The sequence below is a fragment of the Neofelis nebulosa genome, chromosome 13 (assembly GCF_028018385.1).
Source record: "Neofelis nebulosa isolate mNeoNeb1 chromosome 13, mNeoNeb1.pri, whole genome shotgun sequence".
Classification (NCBI taxonomy): domain Eukaryota; kingdom Metazoa; phylum Chordata; class Mammalia; order Carnivora; family Felidae; genus Neofelis; species Neofelis nebulosa.
This window is the reverse complement of record NC_080794.1, coordinates 60,195,366-60,207,790: the sequence shown is the minus strand read 5'-3', so window position 1 is coordinate 60,207,790 and position 12,425 is coordinate 60,195,366. Positions and strand designations below refer to the sequence as shown.

Sequence of the window (12,425 nt, the reverse complement as noted above, 5' to 3'; positions counted from 1 at the left end):
CCAATGCCAACATGTGCTTTCAAAGCTGCCTCTCTTACCTGGGGAGTGTCCCAAGATGAAAAGACCAAGAAAGAGTATCTCCCTGAGAGGAAAAGGGCACTAAGATCCAGAGAGAGACTCAGAGATAGAAAATAGGGGATGTATTCCTTTGACGTTTAAGAAGTTGTACTTCTGAATGAAAGCAGTGGGAATACATCTCGTGTGTGGCCTTGTGCTGGGTGCCCAGGGAAGCAGCTCCATGGCTGAGAGAAGGAGCAGACAATGGCTTGAGCAAAGTGAGTTAGTACCCCCTCCTCCAGAAGGGACCCAGAACCCCCTCCAGAATCTTCTCTCCTCAAGATAAATCTTAAACTCTTCACTCTTTCATTTTGTCACATTTTTGTTTAGAATATTTTATAGTGTTTGAGTGAAAAAGAAGACTCCACCGTCTTGATTCCTCCTATTTTTATTGCAAATATATAGTATTTCAGCTACACTATGGGCTTTGACAAGCTATGCTGGAAATGAGCCACGAATTACAACATTTCTATGGAAAAATGCATTGTGAAATCTAAGCAACAGTCATACAAACGGCCTATTAGACCCTAACCCATTACCAGGTGGCGGTGCCTTATCATGTTTCCAAAACTATTTCTAAAAGCAATCTGCATTTCAATAAGGCTTAAAGAATCTCATATTTTCTTAAGGCATCTTTACTATAATATGAAGCATAATTTATTTAACCCGAAAAAAAAAATGAAAAAAAGTTGACAACTTTCTTTAGGCATTTCTTTCCCATGGTTCAATGTAATCCAATCCCAGATGTGCAAAAATTTCTTCTTCACTTTCTGCTTTGAGAAATATTTTCTGAAAGCATAAAAAGAAATATGTGCATTCAGACATTTTTAAACATCTCGATCCTGACATAGTGAAAGTTTTACTTTGTAAATTGTCTTGGCAGAGTGGGTTATTACCAAAACATAATTCCCTACTTCTGAGTATAAAAAATAATCTGAACTGACTTCTTTTTTTTTTAAATATTGACTGGCTTCTGTAATTTTATTATTTCCCTGCCCCCAAAACATGGTATCTGATAAATTAACAAAATTATGACGGCCTTACATATTTAGCTAAAGGCATTTGGTATTTTTCCAATGGGTCTGTAGTTCTTAACCACAGTTGTTCATTAGAACCACCTAAAGGAACTTAACAACAACAAAAACCCCCAAAAACTTTGAAGCCTGAACGACACCCCAGTTCAATGAAATCAGAATCTCAGGAGAGGTCCTGTCACCAGTCTTTGTAAAGGCTCTGGGTAAGTCTCATGGGCAGCCAGAATTATGTACTCCTGCTCCAAGTAACGAGAGGCAATTATAGGATACTTGTATATGTTGGGTTCTCCTTCTGACCTTCCTCACCTGCCCGTCCCCACCCCATGATCTCTTTTAGACCAAGCACCACTTCTCCCTCATCCCCTTCTTGCCTATAGCACAGTGTTGCACCCTTAAGACGCACTCAGTTATGTTAAACTATTTAGTATGTGTTAATTTGTAAGCATTCCTACGCTGTGTTATGTGACTCTGCCTCCACTCACATGCTTGACATCTATGGCCCTTTCCTCTGACAGCAGTACCTTGATTTTCCTTTGAGAAACCACCCTTCCCTACTCTCAGTCTGTGAGGATCAGGTGGGGCTAATTCCATCTCCAAGGAGGGCCACACGATCAAAGCCTGGCCAGTCAGAGCCATGGTAAAGGGTTAAGGGATGGGCACATGACCCAGGCCTGGCCAATGAACATCAACTAGGACTCTTGCTAGAACTATCAGGAAAGAGGCTCTTCTCTGTTAAGTTGGACGGATGGGAATCATGGGAAAACCATGCCTGAGGTTGAAACCAACACTGAGGAAAACCTGCAATCAGCACCTGGATACAGACATACCTGAAGTCAGTATTACCCCCAGATGCTTCAGTATATAAGCCAAGTATACTTTTTTTGCTATGCCACCTTGGACTGGGTTTCTGACACCTGTAACTGAGACAGCTCTAACCAAATACAGCGCATTTAGGCTGTGAGCTCTTAGAGGGTAAAGATAACTTCTGGTTATTTTATGTCTTATTCCCCTCAGAGCTTAGTTTAATGTCCTTGACCCCTGGGAGAACAGCAGACCTTGGCATGTAGATTTAACAGATGAATACTTAACTCCTCATAATTCATGCAGTAATTTATCCTTTTGCCGAGGCACGAATTTGGATCCTGACCAGTGCCAAGTGCAGCACACCAAGTGAGTTACACAGCTGGTGAGGGAGCCTCACTGACCGCTCATCTACATCTCAGGGCAGTTCTGTGGCTCTCCCTCTTGCAGTATGCTCTCATTAATGACCCAAGTGGTCACTCAAAATGCAACTGCCCATGCATTTAAGGGGTACTTGAGTGGTTTTTGTAATTTGGGGAATCCTTGGTTTTCTTTGGACTTATTCACTCCAAATACCAAAGATATATCAAACACAATGTTCACGCTGGACTGGTTCTAAAGACCCAACAAGCTCATCATCTTGGAGCCCAAAGCCCTTGAGGTATATTCTGGGCCAGGTGAGGACCGTGCTCCCATCAGGATCTTTCCAGCTGCCCTCAACTGTGATCTGTGGGAACAGGACACTCAGGGCAGACAGCAGTTCAGGAAAAGTGCTCAGGGAGCCAGCCATAGGGATGAGGATCAGAGCAGCCCATCTTGGGGAGACAACTCTACCTTGGTCTTGTCGTATAAAGCGTGGTTATCCAGGATCATCTTCCGCTCATGCGTGGCATACCGCCGGAGGTCTCTCTCAAACTGCTGGACGAGATATAATTAAAATAAATTACTAGTAAGTTTAGAATGTCTTCAGTATTACGCATTTAGAGATATCTAAGTCCCTATAATGAAACACCTATTTACCTCCAGTGAACGTTCTGAAAGCAATTTTCTCTCCGAGGGCAAAGCTCTGTGACGGCACATTAGAATGCAAGCTCCTTGAAAACAGGAGCCTGGCTGGCTTGGTTCATAACCATATTCCCTTCTCTAATAGTGCCTGGCACACAGAAGATGGACAGCAAGTGTTTGTTGAGTGAATAAATAAATGCTGTGAGGATTGTGTCCAGGATAATACCTGGTCCCAAAGCAAATGCTGGATAAATAATAGTTTTTTTTATTTGGAGTATCATTATGCCAAAAGAAGCTGAGGAGTCAAGAGACCCAAACTCCAGCCTGGATTTTGTCCCTATTTGTGCCTCTTTTGGTAAGCCACCCCGTTTCTCTGAATCTTGACTGGTCAGACAGGAGGATGAAGAAAGTCCGTACATAAGAAGTAGGGTCCCTTCTGGCTCTAACAGCCTCTTGGATGAGAGTCTGTAAAACTCACGGTTTGAGCCACCTGTCCCAGAATAGCATGTCCTATGATCGAGGGTGGGCTCTGAGGCTGCAGGGGGTGAAAACTGAAGGCTAAAATAGAGGACAGTGAATAAAGCTGTTGTTGAGGTTAAGCACAGATCTAGAAACGTTGATCTTTCCTCGTGAGATGCGGAGGAAAGTATGGGATAATCGCGCCCTCTAGCGGCGAGGAGCCGTTTCCTAGTTTCGGAAAGCCGGCTGAGGCTGGGACCCCTCCCACCACGGCCCGCTGTGTAAGAAAACAGGCTCTCCAAACAGAAGTTTTATTAATGTGGCAGAGGGGGAGCCAGGGTTGTGGACAAATCGGGGTGTAGCAGGTTCTGGGTGCAGTAGCTGTTGGACTGTGAAAATATGGGAGCGTCGCTTGGCACTATGCCTCCTGCCAGCCCTGGGACATTCTCTTCCCACCCCACTCCCCAGCGCTTAGAGCGATGGCTGCTCCCAGTGTGTTGGGAAAGGCTGGAGAGGATGGGGATGAGGGGGGCAGTGAGAGGCTGCCCTTGGCTCCCCAGCTCTATGTAGTGAAAGATACATTCCTGGACTGAATATATATCTGCTGAAACCTGAGAACGTTTCCCCATAGACTGCAAGAAATGATAATGATGTCTTTTATTTGGAGAGTAACAATATTTACTCAAGTATTTACTGAGCACCTACGGTGTGCCGTGTGTGTCCTGTGTGCTTGGGATACAACAGTGAACATGTCTGCCCTGGTGGGGCTTGCCTTCGAGTAGGGGACACAGACAAGGCACAATAATGGAATAAATAAACCGTACGGTATGAGGAAAGGTAACTGTTGTATACAGAGCAGGCCTCATTGAGAAGGTAGGGGTTTGAGCAAGGAATTGGACCGGGTGTCAGCCAAGTGGACTCTGGGGGGAGAGCCGTCCAGGCAGACGAACAGCTAGAACACAGCCTTAGCATGGAGCGAGCCTGGCCTGTTTAGGGAGAGAGCAGTAGGAGAGGAGTTCAGAGGGATAAGGAGGTGGGAAGATCGAGCAGGGTCTCATGAGCCAGGCAGGACCCCACGTTTACTCTGAGCTCAATGGGGGAGTCTCTGCAAGGTTTTGAGCTGCGGAGGGACCTGATCTGACTTATGTTATAGGGGGATCGCTGAGCTGTACCAGGCGAGGCCAGAAACAGGCAACGACATCCTTCTTAATATTTACGTAGAGCTCACCTTGTGCCAGGCACTGGGCTCACTTCTTGCTTTATATTAATTTTTTGATCTGCTCTATTACCGCTGACATTTAACAGCTTCTGGAAGAGTCTAAAAGACTCTTTAATTACCTCAAAGAAAACAGTTGTTTTTATTAGACTTTTTAAAATGTTTATATTTTTTTAATTTTTAAATTTTTTTGGTGTTTATTTTTGAGGAGGGGGAAGCACGACTGGGGAAGGAGCAGAGAGAAACAGACAGAATCCGAAGCAGGCTCCAGGCTCTGAGCTGTCAGCACAGAGCCCGATGCGGGGCTCAAACCCACGAACTGTGAGATCATGACCTAAGCCGAAGTCAGACGCTTAACCGACTGAGCCACCCGGGCACCCCTCAAGGAGAACAGTTTTATGTACATAGTTGTACTCGAAGTTGTGCTGAGATGAAGGCATTGTCTCATTTAATGCTCATTACAATCCTGTGAGGTGGGGCTGTTGTTAGTCCATTTTTCAGGTGAAGAAAGGATGCCCAGAGAGCCTAAGTCATTCACCCGAGGCCACACAACCTATGATAGAGCTGGGACCCAGACTCAGGCACTTTACCCAAGACAGTTTAAAAGCCTTCTGCTTTAAACCCTCTTTAGTTTCTCACAATGACCCTGTGAAATAGGCATGGCAAGGATGATGTCTTATGTTTCAAATGAAGGAAGCCGAACACTGGGCAGGGGCATTGGTACTACAGTCTGACTGTACCATCGGTCACAATCAACCTCAGAAGTTGGCCAACGGCTGCTGCATACAGTTGTGCAAGTTGTGCACTGCAGAACTCTAGAGGGCACCATTTCCTATAGGGGAATGCAGGCCCCAAATTGAGGTGAGATTAATAGATGACTTGAATTGTCTTGAGAACACTTCCCGGGCCCTGAAATATTTGGGTAAAAAGGTGAAGTCGAATTTTTCACCTACAAAACTTTAGACTAAATCTAATCCTGGTCACCCACCAACAGGTATCCCCCTGGAGACAAAACACACCATATTCAGTGGTTGCATAGGTAGGGCGTAAAGATAGTCACACAAGTAGCTACCACATGTTGAGCACGCAGACTCTCCTTTAACCCAAATGGCAACAATAAGAGGTGGGCACCACTATTATCCACAATAGAGATGGGGCGGTGGGGGCTCAAAGAGGTGAACTAGTTTAAAGTCAGTCAGCAAAACGCTGAGTGTTCTATCAGCGCCTGCAGAACCCATAGAAGCAATTTCCAAGAACTCCGAGAGAAGAGACTAAAATGTGCTGAAAACATGCCTGTCTTCAAACAAAATGGATAAAAGGCCACCGTTTCTGCCAGTGATGCCTAACTGGCCCAATCTTGTATAACTTCGGACTTGTTTTTGGAACTCTCCCCGGTCTCATCAGACTCTGCGCTCCCAAAGATTCTCGTCTGTCAAACAAGCTGCATTTATGATAGATTGTTTCATCAGGTTTTCCAACTTTTATGAATGAAAAATGTCAGCCAACATTTTTTGATGAGGGTGAGGAATTCTAGGGCCGAGACCCTCTGCTGAAATAGTTGCAGCCTCAAGCAAAGACGCCAGACATTTAACTCAAGGTTGAGGACAACTAATTTGTGTCATGTCGTTCATCCATATAAAACCCTCTAAAGAGTCAAGTAACAGCTAAAGACTCAAGCCAACAGCTAGCTGCCTGGGGACACTGATGAAAGCGGGCAGCGCTTACTACACCGGGGGTGGTGGGGGGAAGCTCGTGCTAATGAGATTTGAATCCTGGACACCCTTGCTGTGAATGTGACTGGAGGGGAGGGAGAACCGCCTCTTGGCCAGCACCCATCACGTGCCGGCGTGGCACTGGGGGCTTTGCCGGCTTCATCTCACCCACCCCTGCAGCCCAGGGAGGTGACAGAGTCCTTGCCCTCACTTCCTTGGTGGGAAAGCTAAGTCTTCAAGGGCATAGGGAGCTCTGAGACCCCCAGCCAATGAGACGCAGAGCAGAGGCCCGGACAAGCCTCTGCTCCGGGACAGGTCCTGGAAAAACCAAACCTGTGTCCTCAGCCACCTTGCTGCTTTCTCTGCTTCAGTGGTCCTCCCTCTCCAGCTACATCCGAAATGCCTGCCTGAAATACCTGCCGGGCTTTTTTCAAAAGCAGATTGCTGGGCTCCACCCCCGGAGTTTCTGATTCAGGAGGTCTTGGGGGGTGGGTGGAGAGTTTGTGTGTCTAACCTGCCCCCAGGTGATCTGATGCTGCCAGCCTGGGACCACACTGAGAATAACAACTGCTCTAAATTAATCTGTGGCACTGACCTCGTGCAGGTAGAATGCTCAGATTTGGAGGTTTCTGGGCACTCCTCCCTGTCTCCCTGGTCCCACTGCCATTGTCTCTCTCCTGGGCCCCGGTGGACCCAGCCTACTTCTTTTGGATCTGTGTAGCACTTACCCGCGAGCCAGTCCAGCCCAGCAGGGCAAAGGCACGGCGCTCGTAGGGGCACATGACCAGGTCCACACGGATGGCCTTCCAGGTCTTCCCTTCCTGCTGGCTACACTTGCCACTGTCCACTCTCTGATGGTGCAATTTTAAAATCAGAAAGCACTTTTGAAAATGATCTAAAGCATCCACCTTCCTGCTAGGCAACTTTAGCTTTTCAAATGTCGACTCCACAAGGTCGTAGTATAAAAGTAATTCCTGAAAGCAAACAGAAAGACATCAGGAAGAGTCCCCAGTGGACAGGGTCTGCAATTTGATACTGGGCTGTTAATGACTGCTCTTAGCAGAAGCTTTACAGATTTGAGCAGAAGGTGGGCATGTTGTGCCCTTGCCATGCAAGCCCACTTGGTAACCCTGGGAGAGGAAGCCAGGAAGTGGGTGTATTAGCCTATGTAGCAGAGGAACTTAGCAGTTAGAGAGGCCAAGGCCACTTCATGGCAAAGCTGCCCGAGAATCCCTCTCCTTACTTCCGAATCACAAGTCAGGGCTCAGAAACTTGCCTCACTGCTTTGAGAACAAACCAGTCATGAACAAAAGCCCTGCTGTTTTTATGCAGTTGCTCTGAGTCAGTGTCCCTCTATATTATATAGATGACCTGGTTTATTTGGCCCGAAGGGTTGTGGCCGGAGGCTCAGCCCCGCTTTTGGGCAGGACGAGTCACTACCTCTAGGTTGCATTTTAAGATTGTCACTGGGTCCGCCTTGGGGACTGGGATACAGTTAGTGACACATATCTCCCCCAGTGATGCTGAGTCAGAACGAGAAGAAGAGATTCGAAGATGTGCTCAGCGACCCTCCAATTTGTCTGCTCTGTGGGAACTCCTCACAGCACAGGGCAGATGTGGGGCAGGGAGAGAAAGAAACGTGTAATCAACTGCTAAATCTTGAGTGACAACTAACAAAGCAAAAAACCTCACAATAATTCAGTCATAGCTCTGCGGGTAGGTGATCTGTTATCAGACGTTCCTCAGGTCAGCCGGTCTCCAACTTTATCATCAGAAGCATTCGGAAAGTTTGTCACAGCAGTTTGTGGGGGCCTCTCCCCAGAGTGATTCAGTGGAAGGAGAAAGGGTGAGGATTTGCATTTCTAGCAAGTTCCCGGGAGATGCTGATGCTGCTGGTCCAGGGACCACACTCTGAGCACTTTGGTTCAGTTAATTTTGTTATTAGGAATGCTCTGCATTCCCTCTGTAGCCCTCCGGGAGATATTGTTCAATTCAACCGGACTTTGGTAACTTTTCCTTTTGCTGATCTCAAAAGAGGGAACTCTAGCCCTTCAGCAACCCGCCCCCCCCCCCCCCCAGGAAAGGTATTAGGAAAACACACACCTTCTGAAGGGGGGGAGGGGAGCACTGATGTCGAGAAGACCCTTTTGGTGAGAGGTCAAGTATTGCTATAGAATAGTCTAATAACCAGCTCAAGAAAACAATTCTGCTTTTTAATGAAACTTACAAAAATGAGTACAACGTAGCAGACTTCCTTGTAAACTTGAATCATGTACCTTTGAAAAATGAGCTATTAAAATATTAACAAGTCTTTCCCTGAAGTTAAATCTGCAATAACACCCACCTCCCTCCAAAATCCACAAAGCTGTCTTCCTAAAAAGCTGTGTTTACCCTGTCGCCACATGGTGGTGACATTGGCTGGTCATAGACAATGGGCCATTTTGTAGGGTTTTGCTTTGGATCTTGCGAGGTGTTTGGGAATGCATGCCTTGAATAAAAAGCTCCTGTCTGCATATTCAGACACCTTCTGCAGCAGGGGCACAGTTCTCAACGCACACACACAACCCACACAACCCCTGATACTCTGCCTCCTGCCGTCTGGCCTGGGCTGTTTGTGGGACATCTCTGTCTTCTCCCGTTTCTTTCCTTGTTGGTCCCCATTTCCCCTTGAGTGACTTCTCTCTTCTTTGAAAACTCCTTCAAAGTTTTGGGCTCTGCCATCGATAAGCACAAGCTGACTAAACTTCCTATCAGCATGTTCTTTTCTTCTTACTGGAAACGAAGGGACTCCTCTTGACCAGGAGGGAGGATCTTCCCCTGTTCCTCCCTCCCTTCCTCCCCCGGGGACTGAGCACTTGACTCTCAGGTACATGACACGGGGTGGGAGAGAAGTGCTTAGCCCTCGGCTTTGCCTCTCACAAAGAAGGAGGCACCATCACCCCACGTTTAGTATTAGGCTCCCCCAACAGAGAGGGAGGGTGGCAAGGCTGGAGGGTGAGGCCCTCTCCCTTTCTGACAGCCAGGATCCATCCACGCTTCTGTTTCAATTTCCTCCAATCCCTTCTCGGAAGACTCCACATCCCCTATTCAAAGTCAAGTCTGTTTTGCAGTGGGAGTGAATATGTTCTCTCTTCTAAAGTATTAATACTTTCAGTCTGTCAGCCTTCCAGGAACTGAGGATGTAGCCTGGTGAACAGTGAGCGGCCCCGAGCAAGGTCCCACCCACCAGGGGTCAACCCCACCCTAGTCCAGGGGTGAACCCCACTCCAGTGAGCCCTCCCCTCTTTGGGTTGAGCTGTGGTGACCAGGAAGAATTCAGGCTGGCAGGAGTCTTCGAGATGGGGACCTCCACCAAAGATCAGTATTTCCAAGCTCCCTTTCCTCCTTTTCTTTCCACCGACCAAGGGGTCTTCTCCAAGGCTCACGTTTAGTTCACTGGATGGGCGGCTCAAACCGACGCCTACGGGCCGTTTGTCGTGCTCACGTAACACGTGCGTGCTGTGTGAGTGTGCTCATGCCTGTCCTGCATGGGATATCATCTGTATAATCTGGAAAATGCGAGCTCTGGTAAGAATGTCAGGGCTGAGGAGCGAGGTAGAAACGGAAGTTACCCACGAGGACTTCACAGCCAAGGTGGTGGGGGCAGGTCCGGGGCTGCAGGCGTTCAGGCAGAGCTGGGACACCCAACTGCCACTCGGTGTCTCCTCCCTGAGGTCCTGTTTGTCCGCAAGAGGAGCAGGTGCACCTGCTGGCTCCTGGGTGCCCTCGCCTGGCACGGGGCCCGGCTCTCCCGCAGAGCTCAGTGAGTACTTGTGCAGGAGCCATCACACTGACGGCCACTGGTTATTAAGCGTTTACCATTACCAGGCACAGCATCAAGTGCTTTATCTAATTCTCTCAGTTAATCCTCTCCGTTAATGAAGCCAGACAGCCTTGCTATCCCTGTTTTATAGACAAGGAAAGATTAAGCAAAGCGGCCCAGGTCATGCAGCCAGTAAGCTGCAGGGTTGTGCTTTTAAAGTCCCATATAAAACCCCCCGGGGCTTAATGTCCGCCTCCACCGTGCCTGCCCATCTCTCTGCTTGGAGGCCAGAGGTCTGGTTTCCTCAAACTGAGGAAAGAGGAAAGGAAAGAAGCGTCCTTGTCTCCATGTCCCACACCACGATCTCCATCTGGAACAGTCTCGGAGCCTGGGGAGCGCGGTGCCTAAACACCAAGGTCAGACAGGCCCACCCTCACAGGGCCCCAGGTCTTGCTGTCCCCACCCCGGCCTTGGCTAGCAGGCCCATGAATTGTGCTGTCTATCCCTGAGAACCGTCCACCTTTCCTGCTTGAGCCGAGCCGAGGGGCCCGTGTAGGTGGGGCTGACTCTTCCCTGTCCTGCCTTCCCTTGGCTTGGCCAATGAGGTTCACTCTCAGGGCCCCTGGCAGTCCCGGGGTCCACCCTCCTGAGAAGGACAGAGGGGGCTTGGGATGGCCTCACAGGTGAATGTGGATCTGGTTCCAATGTTGGGTCCGCACTTCTGGTGCCCCTGGCTCCAGGATCGTGTGTTCCCCGCTCTCATTTTCACTTTATCTGAGGTTTCTCTCCCTCTGGCGTATCATGAAGGTTGGCCCACGGGCAGCAGAGGCTAGATCACTCAGGAAGGATGAAGCTGTGCCAGAAAAACACTAGCCCCAGCATCCTCGCCGGCCAGGCCCACAGGTCCCTGGGGTGGCTCCCTCTGGGCCCTTTGGGAAGTGGAGCTCTCCCTGGAGGGGGGCGCGGGTCGGGGCCCTGCAGGCAGCTCTGGCAGCTTCCTCTGCTGGGCAATAGGTAGCCCCAGGCGAATCTGATCTCCGCAGTGGGTGGGGGCTTCTGAGCCCAGCTGGTCCTCGTTGGTTTCCTTCTTCCCATCTCAGCACAAAGTCAAGGTGGTTGTTGACCCGCAGAGAGTTCAAGGCAGGAGCGACATCCCCTGGCTGATAGTATCCCAGTCCCCGCGGTCCCGCCCCACCCCTAAGCCTGCTACCACCCATCTCACACCTCCCAGGTCTGTAGGGCACACGCGCCCCATTCATTTAGGGGCGGTAACACTTCCTCCTGTCGGACACCGAGACCTACGGCCCTCGCCCCCTGGACACAGGACAGGTGTGTATAAATAAGATAGATATTCACAACACAGACTCTAGGACCCCAGGCGAGTAAGTCTTATCGTGTGTCATGTGGCATTGTGTAAGCTGTTGCAAATCGCTGAGAATCCAGTATATGGTCATGACGCAAAGACGAGATAAATAGTGTGCAAAATTCAACGGTATTAATGTAATGCTTGGGTGTCCAAACATCTACCTGTGATCCTTCTTCTTACCTTCCTTTGCCATAAGTTTATCACTTTAGGTAAAAGTTCTTCCTCTTCTTCGTCTGTTGATCCAGGGCTGGTAATTAAAAAATCAACATCGTGCCCAATCTTCTTACCCCTGACCAAAAAAAAAAAAAGTATAGAATGGAAATCAATTAGATTTTTAGCTCTCAATTTTTACAACTCACTTTTGTTTCTATGCCCTATGCTCAAAGTTTGCAACACAAAATGCTCGTGATATTTTTTTTTAAACAAAATATCCTTGATCGTACAACTCTACTCCTTGCAAGATAAATTTATGACATAGAAAAAGTCACGCATAGTACGTATATGATTATATATGTGTGGGTAAAAATAACACAGGAAGTGATCTCTTCTGCATACTCACATGTGCACACCCACCCCCACATGTGCACACAGACTAGCAGATCAGAACCGGTGACCAGAACCGAGAACTGCATGCACACAATACGAGAGAGGGCTCTCCAAATCATGGTATTGACTGAAGGCATTTTCTTAGATTTGATCTTCCTCTCCCACTTGCTCCCTCACTTCAAACTTGGCTTGCCAAGATGGCCAATAGCTAACAGGTAAGAGGGCCACAGGGAGAGCTGGAGGAAGGGGTGGGAAGGAAGGAATTTCTTTCCGAAAAGGAGGCCTCAACATCCAACAACTGCACACATCTCTGTGAAGAGTTCATTCATTCATCGACTCAGCCAGTATTTCTTGAGCACCTACATTGTGCCAGGCACTGGGTTCTCACAGAGCACTTATTTCTACAAACTGTGTGAGGAAAGCATGC

General features: G+C 48.3%; 1 protein-coding gene across 2 annotated transcripts in view; it reads right to left on the bottom strand.

The window, feature by feature from the left end:
- Positions 1-429: 429 nt before the first annotated feature.
- DNTT (DNA nucleotidylexotransferase) overlaps positions 430-12,425 on the bottom strand; it is a 31,375-nt gene continuing 19,379 nt past the window's right edge. Inside the window, exons 8-11 of one of the 2 annotated variants that reach the window (XM_058697318.1) lie at positions 11,633-11,741; positions 7,013-7,258; positions 2,727-2,810; positions 430-846 (exon numbers count right to left, since the gene is read on the bottom strand). In XM_058697318.1, the coding sequence (XP_058553301.1) occupies positions 760-846; positions 2,727-2,810; positions 7,013-7,258; positions 11,633-11,741 (526 nt within the window). In that variant the 3' untranslated portion in view covers positions 430-759. The remainder of the gene's footprint in view (positions 847-2,726; positions 2,811-7,012; positions 7,259-11,632; positions 11,742-12,425) is intronic. The other variant, XM_058697319.1, reaches the window with a different exon arrangement.